Here is a 22,615-nt window from a genome sequence, read left to right as displayed (position 1 = left end):
TTCAATATTAGAAAAATCCACCAATGTTTTTTGCTAAATGAGAAAAAATTATATGATTACATAGACACAGAAAAAAGGCATTTCATAATGTTCATCTTTTACTTAATTGGGGAGGATCTCTTACTATAAAGCTATTAAACTTCTTTAACTTGATAATGTTTAAGATTGCTTTCCAAAATGGATATGCAGGTCTGCATTGACTCTTGCCCTGTGTACAGTTTTTACATTCCTACATTACCAACACATGGCATTTTATTTTTCCAGTTCTGGTTAATCTTAAGGGTGTAGAGTGATAGCTCTTTAAAAAGTCTCTCTTGATATACTTGTTATCCTTTTGGGCTATTCTTCTATGAACTCTCTATTCATTATCCTTTGTTCATCTTTATTATTCTGCCTTTTTTTGTATTTTTTATATATATATTTTACAAAAATATATTTTACAAAAACTTGTAATATATATATTTTGTAAAATATTTGTAAAATATATATATTTTGTAAAATATATATTTTTATAAAATATATTTGTAAAATATATATTTTTGTAAAATTATATATATTTTGTAAAATTAAATATATATTTTTAAATATTTTGTAAAATAAAATATATATTTTTTGTAAAATATATATATTTGTACTGTATAAAAATATATATATTATTATATATATTTTTTGAGACAGAGTCTCACTCTGTCGGCCAGGCTAGTGCATTGGCACGATCTCAGCTCACTGCAACCTCCGCCTCCCAGGCTCAAGCAATTCTGCCTCAGCCTCCCCAGTAGCTGGGATTACAGGAGTGTGCCACAACGCCCGGCTAATTTTTGTATTTTTAGTAGAGACAGGGTTTCACCATGTTGGCCAGGCTGGTCTTGAACTCCTAACCTCAGGTGATCTGCCCACCTCGGCCTCCTAAAGTACTGGGATTACAGGTGTGAGCTACTACACCCGGCCCATTTTTTGTATATTTTAGATATAAATCCTTTGGTGGTTTTAAACATTCCAAGGATCTTCACTCTGTCATTTATGTTCTCCCTATCCTTCACTGAACATTCTGATATAATAACATCAATCTTTTTTGTTTTCCTCGTATGGTCTGTGCTTTGGGGATTTTATTTAAGAAGCTTATTTATCCTCGTGCCTAGATGGCAACAACGTTCTCCTACGTTTTCTATTAATTTTGTAATTTTGCCTTCCACAGTTGGATCTTAGGTCAATATCCAGAGTCCCCCTTTGGACATAATGCTAGTGAGGGATTCTGTTTCTCTCATGTGAAAAGCCAGTTTCCCAACACCATCGACTAAAACAAACAAAGGTCTTCTGTATTACTTAATAATGACTTTTCTTTTCTTTTTTTTTTTTTTTTTAAGACACAGTCTTGCTTTGTTGCCCAGGCTGGAGTGTATTGGTGAGATCTCTCCTCACCACAACCTCCACCCTCCGCCTCCAGGGCTCAGGCAATCCTCCTGCCTCAGCCTCCAGGATAGCTGGGACTACAGGTGCACACCACCACACCCAGCTAATTTGTGTATCTTTTGTAGAGAGGGGGTTTCGCCATGTTTCCCAAGCTGATCTCAAACTCCTGGACTCCTGGTGATCCGCCCTCCTTGACCTCCCAAAGTGCTGGGATTACAGGTGTGAGCCACTGTGCCTGGCCCACTAAATAGTTTTTATTGCTACAGTGAATAGTGTCCTATCCTTTTCATTATATTCCCTAATTGGTTATTACTCTTGTAGAAAATTGATTAAAATTCTTATAAACTTATTCTGCATCTAACAAGCTTAGACGAACTCATTTTTTTTTTTTTTTTGAGACGGAGTCTCACTCTGTTGCCTAGGCTGAAGTGCAGTGGCTTGATCTCAGCTCACTGCAACCTCCGCCTCCTAGGCTGAAGCGATTCATTCTCCTGCCTCAGCCTCCCGAGTAGCTGGGACTACAGACGCCCGCCACCACGCCTGGCTAATTTTTGTATTTTTAGTTAAGATGGAGTTTCACCATGTTGGTCAGGCTGGTCTCGAACTCCTGACCTCATGATCCGTCTGCCTTGGCCTCCCAAAGTGCTGGAATTACAGGAGTGAGCCACCGTGGCTGGCCACTTACTTGTTTTAAGAGTTTGTTGGCGGGGAATGGTGGCTCACAGCTGTAATCCCAGCACTTTGGGAGGCTGTGGCGGGCAGATTACCTGAGGTCAGGAGTTTGAGACCAGCCTGGCAAACACGATGAAATTCTGTCTCTACTAATAGTAAAAAATTAGCCAGGCATGGTGGCAGGCGCCTGTAATCCTAGCTACTTGGGAGACTGAGGCAGGACAATCGCTTGAACCTGGGAGGCGGAGGTTGCAGTGAACTGAGATGGTGCCACAGAACTCCAGCATGGGTGAGAAGAGCAAGACTATGTCTCAAAAAAAAAAAAAAAAGTTTAATTCTCTTCATTCTTATATATGTACTTGAACATCTGAAAATGACTTAAATGTGTTTTCTCGGCCAGGTGCGGTGGCTCACACCTGTATACAATCCTAGCACTTTGGGAGGCTGAGGCAGGAGGATCACCTGAGGTCAGGAGTTTGAGACCAGCCTGGATGACATGGTGAAATCCGTCTCTACTAAACACAAAATTAGCCGGGCGTGGTGGCGCATGCCTGTAATCCTAGCTACTTGAAATGCTGAGGCAGGAGAATCGCTTGAACCTGAGAGACGGAGGTTGCAGTGAGTGGAGATTGCACCACTGCACTCCAGCCTGGGAAACAAGAGTGAAACTCCATCTCAAAACAAAATAAAACAAAAACAAAAAAACACAACAACAAATGTGTTTTCTCACCTTCCGATATTGATCATCTTTTTTGTTGTGATGAGAAGTTCCAGTTCCATTTAGTGGTAACGTGACAGTGGCATTATCGGTGTGTTCGTTAGGATGCTGGTTTGGCTACTTTAATGAAGAGAAAAAAAAAGGCTTAAATAAGAAGAAATTTCCTCTCTGATGTGAAGGTCTAAGCTAGCAGGCAGGCCAGGAGAGACAGGAGGCTCTGTCCGTGAGGTTAACGTGCTTCTGCTATGCTGTCCTTTCCCACATGGACAAAACTGGTTTGCCATGACCACGTTCATGTTCCAGATCAGAGGAAAAAGGAAAACAAGAGCAGCATGCATGTTCCTTTTAGGAATGTAGCCTGGGAGATGTAAACTCACGTCTGCTGCCATGCCTTTGGTCAAAACTTCATCCCATGGTCACTCCTAACTACAAGTTAGCCTGGAAACTACACTTTTTTACCAAGGGAGCCACTGCTTAGCTAAAACTTGTGGGGAAGGAGCGGTTCTGTCAATGAAGTGAAGCGTGGGGAGATTGCTGTTGTACCGTTGTCTTGTTCCTAAACTGATGACATATATAACCTACCAAGTAAAAGAAGTTTCATAGATTTCGAGTTTTTCATCCATTTATGGATGAAATAAATTTCATAAATTTATGACCTGGCATTCATATGCAAAGTAAAGAAATATAAATAGGCCAGGTGCGGTGGCTCATGCCTGTAATCCCAGCACTTTGGGAGGCCAAGGCAGGCAGATCACCTGAGGTCAGGAGTTCGAGACCAGCCTGCCCAACATAGTGAAACCCCGTCAAATACAAAAATCAGCCAGACGTGGTGGTGCGCACCTGTAGTCCCAGCTACTCGGGAGGCTGAGGCAGGAGGATCACCTGAACCCAGGAGGCGGAGGTTGCAGTAAGCCAAGATCGAGCCACTGCACTCCAGCCTGGGCAACAGAGCGAGACTCCATCTCAAAGAAAAAATGAAATATTGGCCAGGCATGGTGGCTCACACCTGTTATCCCAACACTTTGGGAGGCTGAGGTGGGCAGATCACTTGAGGTCAGGAGTTTGAGAACAGCCTGGCCAACATGACAAAACCCTGTCTCTACTAAAAATACAAAAATTAGCCGGTGTGGTGGTGTACACCTGTAATCCCAGCTACTCGGGAGGCTGAGACAGGAGAATCACTAGCACCCAGGAGCCGGAGGTTGTAGTGAGCCGAGATCACACCACTGCACTCCAGCCTGAGCAACAGTGAGACTGTCTCAAAACAAACAAAAAAAGAAATATAAAGAGAAAACTAACAAACTCTATCACATGCTATTCCTATATATACTGATATACATGTCCATTTCTTTCCTTTTTCTTTTTTTTCACTCTGTCGCCCAGGCTAGACAGTACAATGGCCTGATCTCGGCTCACTGCAACCTCTGCCTCCCATGTTCAAGTGATTTTCCTGCATCAGCCTCCAGAGCCACTGGGATTACAGGCACCTGCCACCATGCCCAGCTAATTTTTTGTATTTTTAGTAGAGATGGGGTTTCACCATGTTGACCAGGCTGGTCTTGAACTCCTGACCTCAAGTGTCCACCTCGGCCTCCCAAAGTGCTGGGATCACAGGTGTGAGTCACTGTGCCTGGCCCCATTTTTCAATATAGTGAAAACATCAATGGATTTTTGTGATGTTGATCACTACTGATATACAAGTGATATATAAGCACAAGTGAAGGATTTGTAATTTTATTTGATTCAAATATGTAGAATTGGTTATATAGAGCATTATGTTTTGCAGAAGCCAAAGTGTTGAACTTAGTAAAAATTCAGACTATAGTGTGGGAATTAACATTTATTTAAAGCATTAGTACAGGCCAGGAAATTTGCATATATTATAATAAAAAATATCTGACATTTGAAAGCCTACCATGTGCCAGGCACGACTTAATAAGGGAGTTATGCCCACTTTATAGATGAAAAAACTGAGGCACAGAGAGGTTAATTTTTTTTTTTGAGATGGAGTCTTGCTCTGTCACCCAGCCTGGAGAGCAGTGGTGCGATCTCGGCTCACTGCAAGCTCTGCCTTCTGGGTTCATGCCATTCTCCTGCCTCAGCCTCCCGAGTAGCTGGGACTACAGGCGCCCGTCACCATGCCCAGCTAATTTTTGTGTTTTTAGTAGAGACGGTGTTTCACCGTGTTAGCCAGGATGGTCTCGATCTCCTGACCTCGTGATCCGCCCACCTCGGCCTCCCAAAGTGCTGGGATTACAGGCATGAGCCACCGCGCCCGACCTGAGGTTAAGTAATTTACCTAAAGTTCTACAACCAGTAAGTAGAAACACTAGGCTCCAAAGCCTATGATCTTTCCACTATGTAACAATACCTCCCAATCACTATTTTCTTCAATGATGACAGCACAGTATAATAACAGACAAGTGCTAGTCTAGAGGAGTTCAGGGTATTATTGCTTCTTTCCTAAAATTTCAACTCAGTACCCTAGGAGACATTTTTGGAAAACTAAAGTCTGAATTCATTGATAGAAATTCATTTTATGTTAGACTTTTTGGGAAAACCTGTTTTATAAATTTAGGATTGCCACAAGGCAGGTAGGTAGAAAGTCGATATGGAATTTGAAAGTACAGCTGCATAATACCAAGACAACTCTGAAGTCGAAGGAAAATGCTATTTAGTCTTACATTCCTGTTTTAAACATGTATTTATACTTAAGAATGAACATATTCTTTATTCTAGTCTTACAATTTCATTAAAGTGAACTGATGCAAGCTTTGTAAATCTCAAAAAAGGTTGCCTGAAATGATATGTATAAATGACCTCTGATATTTCTACCTGTTGGGACTTTGAATATAGTCAGTAAATTAGCTAAATATGAAAACAAGTATTTTGAAGGAAAAAAGGAAATAAAAGAATTTGCAATGAAAGAATATGTTTACTGGACTACGTAAAAAAAACAATTTCTTTCTTGGAAACTGCTCTCTTTCTTTGTAATTTTACTAACTGCTGAGTCATACCAATAAGGTCAATCAGAAAAAGGGATTTCAAATTCTTTTAAGACATAAAGAAAAAGAACTCACCCATCAAATACAAATATACTATTTTATTCTAAGGGAATATTTCTGTGGTTTCTGCAAGGGGAAAACCTAAAAGTGGTTAAAAACCAAAATAGAACAGAAAGGATGATTTAGATGTTTTTCTTTTTGTTTGATGTTTTTTTCTCCCCTGGAAAAAAAAAATGTAATTTTACACAATGTTCATAAAATTAAAAAAGCAATAATCAGACGCACACAACAGCTACACTTATGAGGAATGACCAATAATTAATCAATATTTTCTCTTATGAATAAATTTAGGGTTCTGGGCAACTCTGTGGACTAACATGCAAATGAAATCCTGATACAGTCATTTATCTGAGTATTGGGTGTTCTCAGTAAAAGATACAGATTTTTTTTCTTTCTGGTATTTCATAACAATTTATCTACTATGCTAACAATATTTGTTTCTTCATACAACTACAGAAGGGGAAAATGTTAGTGTTTATACAAACCATAAAATTCGTATAGTGGGGACTATTACACTTGCTATTTCTGGATAGTTTATTGGCAGACTTATCAGACAATCCAATTATTTGTCCTCCATATCAAACAAGGTATGGAGTAAGAAGTTTTCCAGTCAGAAATGACAAACACAGATGGAATTAATCATACAGAATAGGGGCAGGTTTACTTCTTTCATACAGTTCTTGGTAACAAAAATGAGATTTGTTACAGGCAGAGGGACAGAACCATCAAGTACACAATGTGAAAAGGCCTACTTTTTTCATTTCAGTTTTACTTAAATGCCTTTTATTTGTTAAAAAAGAAATACACCTGTCACCCCCACCTAAAAAATGAGATATCCTGAAAAGTCTTTCAAGATTAAAATTTCTAAGAGGCTTTTTGACATCTCTCAGTTTTATCATAGCATCAAATTAACCTTAGCTAAAGAAGTTCTGCAATTGGCAAACGTCATAAAAGCTTTGATTCAAAATTTTGTGGGGAAGAAACTGAGAATGGAGATGAGGGAGATGGACTGATATGCCACACACACCTGTGACTTGCAATCCTCACAGAACTACTAAAACAGCTAGAGTTTGGAATAATGCTCTAAGACCTGCTTATGGATATGCAAGACAATGTCTTTGTATCCTCACCCCAGAATCCCTATTTTCAAGTTTCGTAGGGCAACAAGGTCATCTTCCAAATGCTTTGTATAGGAACCTAACTAGGACCTTTTCTACCATAATTCAGATAGCTAAGTAATACTGTATCTTTGTGGAATCACTCACAGGTTTGCCAGAGTAAGAAAAGAGACTATCCTTTTTGAAATGACAAGGGCCTCCAGAAACTGGTGCAAAAGACAAAATAAGAGGAATTGTCTGGGAAGTAAGAGGGTAAAACAATGGGAGAAAAGCTGCCATTGGGAAAAAAATGAAAATAAAAGGAGAACCCCCATTTCTGTGTACCACAGCTCAGGCTGTGAGACAGCAGCAAGAAGGGCCCACACCCAGAGAAGTGGGCGTTTTAGTGGGTTTTTACAAACATTTCAAGACACTTGGGGTCTGATAGGCTCCACAGATTTTCTGTGTGCCTAATTAGTTTGTGGAATATCATCCCCTTTACCTTAGTTTACCCACATCCAGACCCACCGCTGAGAAGGCTTGACCCAGAAAATGAAAGGGACACATTACTGTTAACAGCAGTGAAGGTCGTCTTCCCTGATGTGAGGGGCCCACGGTAAAAGCTTCTGTCCTTCACATGATTGGCTTGGCAGTGAAAATCAAAATCAATCAAGACCACTTCACTATCTTTTTTTAAAAGTTGAGTATTTTTATTGGGTCTTCAAATCTGGGTCCCACAGTCCTCATTTGATGTCACTCTTAGCTCTGTACTGATCTCTCCTCTGACTTTTACGGAGGGCTTGCCCAAGTAGCCTATTGCAGCCAAAGTTTCACTCCAAAGCTACCTCTCTAAGGTCTAAGGTTACTATGGTAGAGTTTTATACAACAGTTTTCCTTAAAAATATTCCACAATTTGTTACTCCCAAACAAAATAAGATTATGCACCACTCGGAGAAATTAGTCATTCTGAAGATGTCTAAGAACTATATCACTGCCAAAGAACATTTCTCAGTTCATATTCTTTCCTTCAATTTTCGTTTGCACATCCACACTGTGGGGTTCACAAGTCATCTGTTTTCCATGATCTTATAGTCAAGTCAAGAGGACTCGGACTTATACATTGCTTTCCAACAGCTGGATGCATTCACAGTTTGGTGCATACCAATATGTATGAAAATAAGAACCTCACTTCCGTCTTAATCTGATAATTCAACATCAGAGTCTTCAGATTTGGCTTTGGCAAGTTCTTCATGTACCTCCCTCACCATGAGAATACGTGTTAACATGGTGTCCAGGGTTCCAGGGTCTATCGGGAATGTGGAGTACCACATGGGGCTATTCGGGACACAGGAGCGCTCAGGTTGAAGGTAAAACACATCATTCCTCTGCTTCACACTTTCAGAACTATCCACAGGAACAAAAAAAAAGAGAAAAAGAAAATTAGAAATCAGAGAGTATAGGAAATATGTACTATTCTTAAGTAAACTGAGGTTTTTGCCATTAAAAGTAATTAAAAGGGCAAAAACTGCAATTATTTTTGCACCAACCTAATATGGCTCTCAACTTTTCTCCACTGTGAGTCACAATGGCGAAAGCAATGTACCCACAGAGATAAAGAGTTTACAGGAATATTTCCTCCCAGGAATAAACTGAAATCCCATTGGATTGGAAGTGAGTATAAAGTTAACATGAGACAAAATGTAAATCACAAACTTTAGTACTTCAAGCATTATTAAGAGCAACAAAAAAGTCAGCTCACATGTGACACTACAGCTAAGAACCTCATACTGGAAGTACCCAATATCCTGGAATGAACCCCGAGGGCACTCAGTACACATTATCACTCAATACACATTATCAAAGGGCAAACGCAGCTATTACAGTTCTTTCAGAAAAAAAGTGTTACAACTCTAAAATCATAAAGTTTCTCTAAGAAAAGGACTACCTAGAAAATTTCAATTCCTTAAAAATTGTTTTTCTATTATAGCTTTAGCAAAACAAAATTTCTTTTCTATACAAATAGCGAAATAACTACAGATTAGATATCACATAAAGGGTGTACAACAGTTGTAAAGATCAAACAATAGCAGCGATTCTTGCTTTTGAAGACATTTTCCTAAAATAATTATGAAGACAAGGTAATTTGTTTTGTGGTTCAAAATCCATATAGATAGGACAATGGGGAAAAAATTCATGGTAAACCCTTGTCTAAAGTCACGGGCCAGCTACTTTTCTGATGTTCAAGCATCTGAAATCCAAAATATGTTAACTGCCTTCTCAGTGCACTATATTTAGTTCAGAGAAAGATTACCATTTTGACAGGTAAAACTCATAAAGTCGGACTGGGCATCTTAGTGGATTGTCAGTATTCTCTGCCATCTCCACCCCAACTGGAACCTCATCATCTTCATTTCGTTTCCTCTTGCCAACAGTCAGTTTATCTTGAGACAGGAAATAATAATCAAAGGATTATATTAGAAAAGTCTGTTCTTTGAGTCTCAAGACGCCAATGAGCTTTGCTTCGCAGCCAGAACTTTGTCATTTCCTCCCTTTCACTCACACTCATTTAACAAATACTGAGTGCCTATGAAGGTGCCAGACATTATTTTAAGTGTTGGGTTCTATGGCATTAAACAAAGTCCCTATCCTATGAATTTTATGTTGCCCTGCTCACCAATGTGGGGACACCATGACAAAAAGTATGGCACTGGAGAATGTCTCTATTCTGAGCCTGACTTTATTAATAAACTTTATTAGGCACAGGGTTCCTAAGACATAGCAAGATAAAGCAGAAAGAAGGGTTCTGCATGTTCTTCTCCTACAGTAGAGATCAAGACAGAAGTTGCCATCTCTTTTTTTTTCTCTCTTTGAGATGGAGCTTTGCTCTTCTTGCCCAGGCTGAAGTGCAATGGTGTGATCTCCACTCACTGCAACCTCCACCTCCCAGGTTCAAGTGATTCTCCTGCCTCAGCCTCCCGAGTAGCTGGGATTACAGGTGCCTGCCACCATGTCCAGCTAATTTTTTTGTATTTTTAGTAGAGACGGGGTTCCGCCATGTTGGCCAGTCTGGTCTCGAACTCCTGACCCCAGGTGATCCACCCACCTCGGCCTCCCAAAGTGCTGGGATTACAGGCATAAGCCACCGCACCCGGCCACCATCTCTCTTTTAAGAGACAGGGTCTCACTCTGTTGCCCAGCCTGGAGTACGATGGTATGATCACAGCAGCCTTGAATCTCCACAGCCTTAAACTTCTGGGTTCAAGTGATCCTCCCGCCTCAGCCTTTGGAGTAGCTGGGACTACAGGTACAAGCCACTGAACCTAGCAGAAGCTGTCATCTCTATGAGAATATTTCTACCGTGAGGCACTAGTACTGGGCATCTGCTCAAATTTATTTGTTCGAATACTGTGAAAAATGGCATCTTTTTTGGGAAGAGAAATTATCAGTAGAGTTACTATTTGGTAAGAAAAGAACAAACCATTTTTCCCCAACAGTATTTTGCAGAGACCAAGCATTATATAAGGAAGTCAGGGTGAAGATATGGAAAGTGGGCTATTTCTTTCCCACTTTTTACATTCACTCCTCAAGAGAACACTAGATGGACCCAAGGAAAAAAGGTTTTCTTTTTTTGTGGGGAGAGAGGGTCTCACTCTGTTGCCCAGGCTAGAGTGCAGTGGCTCCATCACAGCTCACTATAGCCTCGAACTCCTGGGGTCAAGCAATCTTCCCGCATAAGCCCCCCAAAATATTGGGATTACAAGCATGAGCCACTGCACTCAGCCTGTATCTGCTCTTAACAACTGGTATAGGACTTTCCCCAGCTTCCTGCATTAGTACTTTAACAAAATTCACCTGTTTTCCATTTAGACGCTACCTAAATAGAAAGACTTTGCTAGTTACTCACTTAGAAAACAAGCTGAATTTATTACTAATCATGTCAAGCACCTAATCAGCAAACAGGGAAACATTATCCTGTTTCCCAAACAGGGAAATAATATCAACTGAGGCTGGGCGCAGTGGCTCATGCCCGTAATCCCAGCACTTTGAGAGGCCGAGGCAGGTGGATCACCTGAGGTCAGGAGTTCGAGACCAGCTTGCCCAACATGGTGAAACCCTGTCTCTACAAAAAATACAAAAATTAGCCAGGCGTGGTAGCACACACCTGTAATCCCAGCTACTCAGGAGGCTGAGGCAGGAGAATCGCTTGAGCCTGGGAGGCGAAGGCTGCAGTGAGCTGAGATCACACCACAGAACTCCAGCCTGGGTGACAGAGTGAGACTCCATCTCAAAAAAAAAAAAAAAAAAAAAAAAAAAAAAAAAAAAATCAAGAATACAACGTGGGTTACATATATGTAAAACTATATATAAAAAACATATATATAAAACTAAGGAAACAGGACACAGACATTAGGTGAAAAAGAATATTAGTAAATGAACAATTCAGAATAAAGTTTATACAAAGTTGAACATCACAAATACAGATTTTAGTTTTAGTGATTTAAATTCTCACACTCAAAAAATGTATTTCACTCTTAGAAACTGATTTTGGGAAGTTCAGGACTTACGATTCTGTTCAAAAATAATAAATTTAATTTCTAATCCTGTAATACCAAGATTAATTTTTTAAGCATTAAAAACAAACTGTTATTTAATGAGCTATTTTTGAAATGCAAGACAATATACTTTCTAATAAAATTGTCACTGCTATTATTCTATTGTGTACAAAAGCGGTATATTGTAGGTCAGCTTTTAAGTTCCTTCAGAATTTCACAATGTTAACTAAAAAGAGGGGCTCTGGTCAAAAAAAGATTTAGAAACAATGGACTAAAAGTTCTGCAGGTTTAACTAGTGATTGACTCATCTGGTGCTAGTAAATCAGTGATTCTCAACCCTGCTTGTATTTTTTAATTCCCTGAAAAGTTTTAAAATGCAGGCTATTTGAGCTCTACCCAATTAAATCAAAATTTCTAATTTAAAAGCCAGTGAAAGTATATTGAAGCACGTGATTCTTCTCACTTTGAGGCCAGCCTTTGACCACTCTCTGACAATAGAGAAAAATATTCAAATGTTAAAATAAAGCTACACTTTTCACATCTAGCATTTATAATTACCCTTCTGCAGTAACTCTCTATTTTAGTATTACTACTAAGACTGTAAAGAGAAATCTGACAAACAGCATCCCATACCTGGTTCTGACTCCTGCTTCTGTAGAGGTGGGAAGAACCTCAGATACGTCATCTTGGTGCTGTACTTCAGAGTCCTGGTCCGTCTCATCACATGGGCAAAGGAAAGCTTCAAGTGCTCAGTAACATTCTTTAGTTGGAAGTATTTGGTATTGAAGAAAAGGAGGGTGTTTAAAAGGACGATTGGCGAGTAAGCGCCCAGCTGTTTGCACTCCCACAAATGCTCTTCTTCAATGCGAGAGAACATGTAACCTAGACAGAAGAAGGGGTACAACAAACAGTACTGAGCTCCTGCTAAAAAAGACTAAGTAATCTCTCAAATTCTAGGACATGGAGACATAAAGAGAAAGATTGATTATTCCTCTTTCCCCTCTTCCTTATGCAGAAAACCAGAAAAGGCACCACAAAGAAAAAGGGAGATGACTGCACTCAAGTAGACACTGTGAGAGTCTCCCGAAACCGTTTTAATCTATTGATATTTTAGATTAGGGGTTAAGCTGCCTTTATAAAGGGCCAGAAGGTAAATATTTTGGGATGTGTAGGCCATATAGACTCTGAACAATGCTGTTGCTGTAGAAAATAAGAAGCTGTAGAGAACACATAAACAGGCAGAGCTATATGCCAGTAAAATTTATTTATAGTCATATAATTTTTCCTTTTCTTTTCTTTTTTTTTTGAGACAGGGTCTCACTCTGTCACTCAGGCTGGAGTGCAGAGGCATGATCAGGGCTCACTGTAGCATCAAACTCCTGGGCTCAGGTGCTTCTCCCACCTCAGCCTCCTGAGTAGCTGGGACTAAAGGCACCACCACCATGCCCACGTAATTTTTTTGTATTTTTTGTAGAGACAGAGTTTCACCATGTTGCCCAGGCTGATCTTGAACCCCTGGGCTCAAGTGATCCTCCTGCCTCAGCCTTCCAAAGTCACACCTGGGACTACAGGTGTGAGCCACCACACCCAGCCATGAATTTAATATAATTTTCACATGATGAAATAGGAATCCTTAAATAAAGTTTACCAACTATTTAAAAATGTAAAACCAATTTTCAGCTCATAGACTGCAAAACAGGGAGCAGGCCAGATTTGGCCCATGGACCACAGTCTGCAAACTCCTGTTGGAGATCATTAAGCTTACTGTGAAAGGGGCTCTGCAGCCCGACAGAAAGCTGCACATATTACTAAGCATAACATTGAACCTCTTCACTCACCTCAGCCTGAGACTTGGAGTGAATTATGGACTTGTCTGACGATATCTGCTCAATGATAATTCAAGGACGAGGACTTAACTCTCTTAACAGTTCAGTATACTCTTAACAACAGTTCAGTATACACACAAACTACTAAAAAAGGTCCACTGTTAGCAGATATGATATGTGAAAGCTACACCAATGCTACCAGATCAAAAATGGCTTCTAAAAAGGTAAATGTAACTTCAAATTATTTTACATTTTTTGCAATTACTATCTATACACGTGCTATATGAAATGTACAGTTTTCCTAAAACAATCAACAATAAACCAAAGACCTTCTCCTCAGAAGTCCAAATATGCTATAAATCTGGACAGAAATAAAAATGAACAATTTTTTAAAAGATAACCATAAAACTTAAGCAATTTAAGAAAGCATATCATGAAAACAATAAAAAAAAATCACCCTACCATTAGGAAGTATTGTAGGTTCCCATATTTTCAAGAGTTTGGTAAGTTCAATCATAAATCTGGAATAGGGCTCAGTAAAAATGTTATCTATTCTACCATTTTCAAACAGGTACTACAAGAAAAAAAAGAACATATACATGTTGATAAAAAGAAAACATGAGTTCTTAAAAATTATTGTAAGAAATACAGTTTACCCTTAATTTTTGCCCTTACTACATTATAAACCATGTTCAACCTCTCAGTACTTTAGAGATAGTTGTTAAAACACTAGAATTCAAGCTAAAACTCCTTCTCGTGTTAACACATTGTCTTCAGCAATGACCTTGCAAGGTAAAGTTTTTTATTTCCTTTTAAAACATGGATGGTACAGAAGTATTATAAAGAACCCTTTACTTAGTTCCTAAAACTGACATACTAAAAATTGGTTCCAATGCACATGTTCCAAATCATGTTTTCCTGATTCATGATGTGTATCTGCACATGTGCTCTTTTGTTTTTTACCCTAGATACAAGATCATTTCTTGCAATAACATAGTTGGTTAATGTCAGTTGACCTGAGGAAACCCAAATTTAAAAACTATTTATTTGGAGCCTTCTAACTACAGCTCTCAACTCTCTGCCCCACAACCTAGCCCTCAAAAAAGTTCAAGTCTAATTGTAGGACATTAAACTATGTTAATTATAACCATCAATAACCATATCATGGGCTAGAACAAAAAGAATAGCTATAGTTTAAAAATGTATTGAGCCAGGAATGGTAATCCCAGTGCTTTGGGAGGCCAACGTGAGAGGATCACTTGAAGTCAATAGTGCAAGACTAGCCTGGGCAACATAGTGAGACCCATCTCTACAAAAAATTTAAAAACAAATAGCCAGGGGTGGTGGTGCATGCCTGTAGTCCTAACTGCTTGGGAGTCCGAGGCAGGAGGGTTGTTTGAACCTGGGAGTCTGAAACTGCAGTGAGCTATGATCATATCACTGCACTTCAGCCTGGGCAACAGAGCAAGACCCTGTCTCTTTTAAAAAGTACTGACGGTGCAGGTCAGATAAAATCAACTGAGACAGGGATACACCATGAGTGGTAATAGAATCCAAGGCAGCATGTAATTACATGATAAAAGTATTTTGGTGTTTTTAAGATTTAGTATTTTTAATTTATATTTCTGTGGCTATCTTGGTTTCTTGCATTTCTATGTATGATTTGGAGAAAATTATTTCCGTTTAAATTTACTCTGGCTAATAAAAATTACCACTTCAATAGGCATTTTTATGAGGCCTCCTCAAAGGCAATTTATGATCTTATTGGCAGATTACAGTTTGTTGTTAAATAGTATTCTTCTTTTTCTTCTTTTAATATAGTCAATTTCAAGCTTAAAAATGTATCTTCATTATTGAAAAAGTTCAAAATAAAAGTAGACTACTCAAACCCATCACACAAAGTCAACTACTATTCATATGCAAAAATATTTCCAATCCTTAAGAAATTCCTTTATACAGAGGTGAGTTTTGTACAGTTACAGAAATATATCAGTACATGTAACACAACATACAAGTTTTTTTAAGAAAACTCTCTTCCCCCTTAACCAGGAACAAGACAAAAATGCCTGTCCTTGCCATTCTTCTTCAACACTGTGCTGTGAGTCCTAGCAGAGCAGCAGGCAAGAAAAATAAATATAACGCATTCAAATAGGAAAGAAAGAAGAAAAATTATCTCTAGTTGTGGATGACAGAATCCTATATATAGAAAATCCTAGAGAATGCACAGAAAAATGAATTATTAGAGCTAATAAGTGAATCCGGCAAAGTTGCAGCATGTAAGTAACACACAAAAAATCAGTTGTATTTCAAGCTAGCAATGAACAATCCAAACAGGAAATTAAGAAAGTTCCATGTTTACCAAAGCATCAAAAAGAATAAAATACTTGAGAAGAAATGTAACCAAAATGATGTAAGACTTACACACTTAAAACCACAAGAAACTGCTGAAAGCAAAAATTAAAAACTAAATAAATGGAAAGACAGGCCGGGCACGGTGGCTCACGCCTGTAATCCCAGCACTTTGGAAGGCCGAGGCGGGCAGATCACCTGAGGTCAGGAGTTTGAGACCAGCTTCAACATGGAGAAACCCCGTCTCTACTAAAAATACAAAAATTGCCAGGCATGGTGGCGCAGGCCTGTAATCCCAGCTACTTGGGAGGCTGAGGCAGGAGCATTGCTTGAATCTGGGAGGCAGAGGTTGTGGTGAGCCGAGATCGCTCCATTGCACTCCAGCCTGGGCAACAAGAGTGAAACTCCGTCTCCAAAAAATAAAAATAAATAAACGGAAAGACATCCTGTACTCACAGAACAGAAGATTTAATAATGTTAAAATGGCAATATTCTCCAAATCAATTTATAGATTCACTGCAATCATATCAAAATCCAACAGCCTTTTTTTGCAGAAATGGAAAAACCCATCGTGAAATTCACATAGAATTTCAAAGGACCTTGAATAGCCAAAAGAATTTTGAGGAACCTCACTTCCTGATTTCAAAACTTACTACAAAGCTATAGTGTAAGTTTCAAAATTGTGTACTGCCCTAAAAATAGCCATCTATAGAAAAATGGATTCGAACTGAGAGTCCAAATTAAACCCACCTATCTTTGGTCAAAAGATTTTCTACAAGGGTATTAAGCCTATACAATGGGTAAAGAACAGTCTCTTCAACAAATGGAGCTGAGAGAACTGAATAACCACATACAAAAGAATGAAGGTAGACCCTAGCTCATACCAGATACAAAAATTAACTCAAAATAAATCAACGACCTAAATATAAGAGCTAAAATCATAAAACTCTCTGAAGAAAAGAGGGTTAAATCTTCATATCCTTGAATGTGGCAATGGATTCCTAGATATAACACCAAAAGCACAGACAATAAAAAGAAAAGAGAAAGGAAAAGAAAAGGAAGAACAAAAAAAATTGAACTTCATTAAAAATAAAAAAAGTTGTGATTCAAAGTATACTATACCAAGAGAGTGAAAAGAAAATCCAGAAAACGGGAGAAAATATTTGCAAATCACATATCTGATAAAAGTTCAATATCTAGAATATATATAGTTTCTACAACACGGTGACAAAAAGACAATGCAATTAGAAATTAGGCAAAGGACTTGATATAGTTGAGATACGTGTCCCTTCCAAACCTCATGTGGAGATTTGATCCTTAATGTTAGAAGTGGGGCCCTGATCTCTCATGACTGGCTTGCTGCCATCCTCCCAGTAATGAAGTTCTCCCTTTATTAGTTACTGTGAGATCTGATTGTTAGAAAGAGCCTGGCACTTCGTCCTCACTCTCTTGCCATGAGACGCCTGCTCCCCCTTCACCTTCTGCCATGATTATATGATGCCATGATATGATGCCAAGCCCTCACCAGAAGCAGATGCTGGCACCATGTTTCTTGTACAGCTTGCAGATCCATAAGCCATGATTCTGCATGAGAATTTCTTTTTTCTTTTCTTTTTTTTTTTTTTGAGACAGTCTTGCTCTGTAACCCAGGGGCGCGACCTCGGCTAACTGCAACCTCCGCCTCCCAGGTTCAAGCGATTCTCTTGCCTTAGCTTTCCAAGTAGCTGGAACTATAGGCGCGTGCCACCTTGCCCAGCTAATTTTTGTATTCTAAGTAGAGACAGGGTTTCACCATGTTGGCCAGGCTGGTCTAGAACTTCTGACATCGTGATCCACCCGCCTCGGCCTCCCAAAGTGCTAGGATTACAGGCGTGAGCCACCGTGCCCGGCCAAGAATTTTTTTTATAAATTACCCAGTCTCAGGTACTCCCCTATGGCAATACAAACAGACTAAGACAGGATTTAAATAGACATTTCTCCAAAGAAGATATACACATGGTCAAAAAGTACATGAAAAGATTCCCAATGTCATTAGGAAAATGCAAATTAAAAACACAATGAGATATCATTTCATAACCACCAGGATGGTTGTTTAAAAAAACAAACAAAAATAAAAAACCAGAAATTAACAAATGTTATAGCAAGAATGTGGAGATACTGGAATCTTCACACACTGCTGTTGGAAATGTAAAATGGTGCTGCCACTTTGGAAAACAAAGTGGTTCCTCAGCAACTCAGTCATAGTTAAAAGAAACAGCAATTCCACTCCTAAGCATATATGGCAAAAGAATTGAAAACAGGTGTTCAAACAAAAACCTGTACATGAATGTTCACAGCAGTGTATTCACAATCACCAAAAGGTGGAACCTCAAATGTCCATCAGTGGATGAATGGATAAACAACATGTGGTATATCCATATGATAGAATATTATTCAGTCATAAAAAGGAGTGCTATATTGATTCATGCTAAAATATGGATAAACCTTGAAAACAATGCTAAGGGAAAGAAACCAGACACGAAAGGCCACACAGTGTATGAACCCACTGATACGAAATAACCAGAATATGCAAGTCCAGAGAGACAGAAAGCAGATTTATAGTTGCCAGGGATGGGTGGAGAGAGTAATGGGGAGTGACTACTAAATGGGTTTGAGGTTTCCCTTTGGAGTCATAAAGTTATAGAATAGACAGTGGTGATGACTGCACATTAAGAATGTACTTATTAGTCCTCCTGAACTGTAAACTTTAAAATGGTAAATTTTATGTTATGCATATTTTCCCATAATAATCACACTATACACGTAATTCTGCAAGTTACTTTACTTTTTTTTTGTTTTTCCTCAGACAGGTTCTCACTCTGCCACTTAGGCTGGAGCTCCAATGGCTTACTGCAGCCTTAAACTCGGGGCTCACGTGATCCTCCTGCCTCCTCCTCCTGAGTAGCTGGGAGTGGAGGCATACACCACCATACCTGGCTAATTTTTTAGTTTTTGTAGAGACAGTGTCTCCCTGTGTTGCCCAGGCTGGTCTTGAATCACTGGCCTCAAGTGATACTCCCATCTCAGCCTCCCAAAGTGCTAGGAATACAGGCGTGAGCCACCACACCTGGCCCTGAAAGTTACTTTTTAAAATATATGCCCTTAAGAATTTCCTAGGTCAATAAATACAGAAGCAAGCCATTCCTTTTTAACTATTTTACAGTATTCCACAGTATGGACATATTATAGTTGACGGATCGACAAAGCTTGATTAACACTTTAGCGGTTTCCAATTTGTTGTTGTTAAAAACAATGTTCCAATGAAAATACCAGTACATATCTGGGTGTGTACACGTGCATGTAATTTCTGTGGGGACATATTCAGGTCAATGGATTTGCTAGGTTGAAGAATCCATATGTTTAACTTGATACCTGTTGAATTCCAAGGCACAAGTATAAGATACTGTCTGGATCATATTTTTCACCATTTGGTCTCCGCACCTCTTGGATAAACTGGCATAAACCCAAACTCAACTCAGCAAAAGTGCAGGACAGAATATCTTCCTTCAGCTTGACAGAGCGGACTGTGGAAAGGTAGAAAACATCTGAAACATTAACTTTTAACAAACATAGTAGCATTACTTGATTAACTGAATAAACATTGAACGCTACTGTGCCCCAGGCACTGTGGTGCAGACTAGTGGGCATATGGATTAAAGACAGATTCTGATCTCAAGTCTACTTCAGTTAGGGAAATAAAGACCAGTGCATGTGGTGCAATACGTGCTATGACAGAGGCTTTCTTTAAATGGCATTCTATGAAAGCAAATGAGGGCTATCCAACAGGGAAGAATCAGGTTAGATTCTGGGAAACGTGACATTGGAGCTAGACTTCAAAAGGTGAGGAAGAGTTAAACAGGTAGATAGGTAAAGAATTCCAATCTGAGGATACACAAAAAGGCTTCCCAAAGTATAGTCCACAAAACACTAGTCTTATGTGAGAGCTGGAGAACACTGGGTTTCTAAGATTTGATATTCAGAAAACACAAGACACTATATTTGTCTCTGAAGAATTCACAGTACTTAATGGCACATTAAAGGCTCTGAGTATATCTGCAAAAAAGAAAGCTATTCAACTTTCTCTCTTTTTTTTTTTTTTTTTTTTTGAGATGGAGTTTTGCTTTTATTGCCCAGGCTGGAGTGCAATGGCACAATCTCGGCTCACTGCAACTCCACCTGCTGGGTTCAAGCGATTCTCCTACCTCAGCCTCCCGAGTAGCTGGGAGTCAGGCATGCGCCACCATGCCTAGCTAATTTTGTATTTTTAGTAGAGACGGGGTTTCTCCATGTTGGTCAGGCTGGTCTCAAACTCCTGACCTCTGGTGATCCGCCCGCCTCGGCCTCCCAAAGTGCTGGGATTACAGGTGTGAGCCACTACACCGGACCAGCTGTTTAACTTTCTTCAGCTCATATTTATTTGAATACAGAACACCTCAAATAATGAATAACACCCTCTTGCCTTTGGAAATGCTAGAATACAGTATTCCCTTTGCTAGGTCACAGGCTGAAAAGGTTTAGGGGACTTAGGTGTATAGGACAAGGCAAGAAGGGTAGGCGAGGGCAGATCGTGATCAGCCTCATTTCTCATATTAAGACTGCAGACAATGAGCTGAATAAATTTTGAGCAGGGGAGTTATCCAATTTGATCTGTAGAGGTCCTACTACAAGATGTTGATCCACATTGTGGGGCCAAGATTAAAACACCCTTTGTAGTCATTGCTCTTCTGCATTTAGATAAGATTACATACACATGGCTCCTGTGAGTTGGTTTTAGTTAAAGCAAGCGGTATTTCATGAGCGCACAGACCACGTTTGACTTTTTCACCCTAGCTCCTAGCTTCATACCTGCTATGTAAGAGATATTCAGTAAGTATTTTCTCAGTGAAAGAGTGGTAGAAATGGGTTGCCATCCCCTGTAACAACTGCATTTAGGCTTAGTAGTCTAAAGCAGTATTACCTCTCCATTTGAACTATCACCCTTTCCCAGCTTTTTTTGTTTTATTTTTATGTTTTTTAGAGACAGGGTCTCGCTCTGATGCTCAGGCTGGAGTGCAATGGTGCAACTGTAGCTCCCTGCAGCCTCAGAACTTTTGGGCTTAAGAGATCCTCCTGCTTCAGCCTCCTACAGTGCTGGGATTACAAGTATGAGCTACTGCACCCAGCAGGTTGCTCTTTTAACTTAAAACATACTACTAGGTGGTTAATGGCCTAGTAAATCTCCACAACAGGAGTGTATTTACATAGCTTTGGAGAGACAAATTATACTTGATCTAAAGGAACTCAACAAGTTAGTCACTGCCCACAGCAGCAACTAAGTGTTTCAATAAGGACAGTTACATGTGCCCCAAAACCAACAGGGTAGACTAGAGTGAAGCCAAGAGTGCATATCATCACCTAGGTTTAAGACAGAAAGAAGGTATAGTTGGAAAGTGGAATAAAATCAAGTTACATGGATATATTCATCCATTCTGCCCCATCTCATTCCATAAAGATTGTACAAGTATCTTACATAAAACACAAATTAAAAGCAAAAGATAAAGTGAAACAAAAATTTAGAATAGGGTGTCAAAAGTAGTGAAAAATGAAAACTAATGTGGGCCTTAAAATTATATACTATTGATTTATTTGAAATGTTCACGTAATCCCAAATTTCCTGGCAGCTGAAGTGAAACACACAAACATTGTCAGTTATATAGATCTCACTATAAGGAAAAATTCCTATTTTCCAGGTCTTTTTCTTTTTAAAAAAAACCAAAAAAACAATACTGGGCTCCACATGGATTACTATACAGACGCAGGGCTCAAGAAGATGTATTTTGAGGCACTTGCACAGCATCAAAAATGAAACAAAATTCCTTATATTTGCATAATAAGCTCAAGATCAGAAGACATAACCTTACCCTTATAACGACCTCCTTAAAACGGGTTAAGATTAATTTCTCTAAAACTCCAAATTTTAAATAATTTTAAATATTCAACTTACAAATTTAAATCGGCAATAATCATATAAATAATTCATACCAAATGGAGAGAAACACATTTTACCTCTACAGCCTGGCTCTGAGGATTCTTGAGAGAGTGCATGGTCTTGAGTACTTCCTAAGGGGTCAGAACGTGGGCTAGATGAGGCCTGTTCAACCCCTGACAAGGAGAGAAACAAAAGAAAAGTTTAAAAACAAATGCAGAAAAAATTAAGTAAAGCCCAAACCAGTTTTATAGGGCTTCTGACCTAAAATGTATCCCTTTTCAGTAGCTTATCTGTCTATTTCCCCCTGCCTAAATCAAGACACAATTCATGCTGTGCACTTACCTCCACATTTTAGATCCCCCTGCTCTTCCTTGGCATTTTTCCACTGAACCCAGTTCTTCCAAGCATTTACCCCATACATGTACTTCAGTGTCATCCCGGACACTGAGCAGCCTTGAAAGGCTCCTTGAATAAGACTCCTGGGCTCCACAGCCACTATAGACTTCTTCCGTCCCTGTAAGAATTCCAAAAATTTACAGAACATAAAATTTAGTTTTGGATTTTTAAGAGTCAGGGATCTCAAAGCTGGAAGGGGTATACACATTTGTATAATATAGAATTTAGTTTTATATCCTAAAGATTCTGGCTGGGCACAGTGGCTCATGCCTGTAATCCCAGCTCTTTGGGAGGCCGAGGTGGGCGGATCACGAGGTCAGGAGATCGAGACCATCCTGGCTAACACAGTGAAACCCCGTCTCTACTAAAAATACAAAACATTAGCCAGGCGTGGTGGTGGGCGCCTGTAGTCCCAGGTACTCGGGAGGCTGAGGCAAGAGAATGTGGTGAACCCGGGAGGTGGAGGTTGCAGTGAGCCGAGATCACGTCACTGCACTCCAGCCTGGGCGACAGAGTGAGACT

At 39.4% G+C, this 22,615-nt stretch overlaps 1 protein-coding gene across 8 annotated transcripts in view; it reads right to left on the bottom strand.

The window, feature by feature from the left end:
• Positions 1–5,883: 5,883 nt before the first annotated feature.
• ZMYM4 (zinc finger MYM-type containing 4) overlaps positions 5,884–22,615 on the bottom strand; it is a 159,101-nt gene continuing 142,369 nt past the window's right edge. For 5 of the 8 annotated variants that reach the window (XM_003891571.5, XM_009204639.4, XM_021944064.2 and 2 more), the window contains 7 exons: positions 22,040–22,211; positions 21,775–21,870; positions 19,102–19,253; positions 13,804–13,915; positions 12,149–12,397; positions 9,274–9,403; positions 5,884–8,366 (listed from right to left, as the gene is read on the bottom strand). In XM_003891571.5, the coding sequence (XP_003891620.2) occupies positions 8,159–8,366; positions 9,274–9,403; positions 12,149–12,397; positions 13,804–13,915; positions 19,102–19,253; positions 21,775–21,870; positions 22,040–22,211 (1,119 nt within the window). In that variant the 3' untranslated portion in view covers positions 5,884–8,158. The remainder of the gene's footprint in view (positions 8,367–9,273; positions 9,404–12,148; positions 12,398–13,803; positions 13,916–19,101; positions 19,254–21,774; positions 21,871–22,039; positions 22,212–22,615) is intronic. The other 3 variants (XM_021944085.2, XM_009204640.2, XM_021943984.2) reach the window with 2 other exon arrangements.

The sequence above is a fragment of the Papio anubis genome, chromosome 1 (assembly GCF_008728515.1).
Source record: "Papio anubis isolate 15944 chromosome 1, Panubis1.0, whole genome shotgun sequence".
NCBI classification, from domain to species: domain Eukaryota; kingdom Metazoa; phylum Chordata; class Mammalia; order Primates; family Cercopithecidae; genus Papio; species Papio anubis.
The sequence above is the reverse complement of the archived record's forward strand: the minus strand, read 5'-3'. Positions and strand labels throughout refer to the sequence as shown.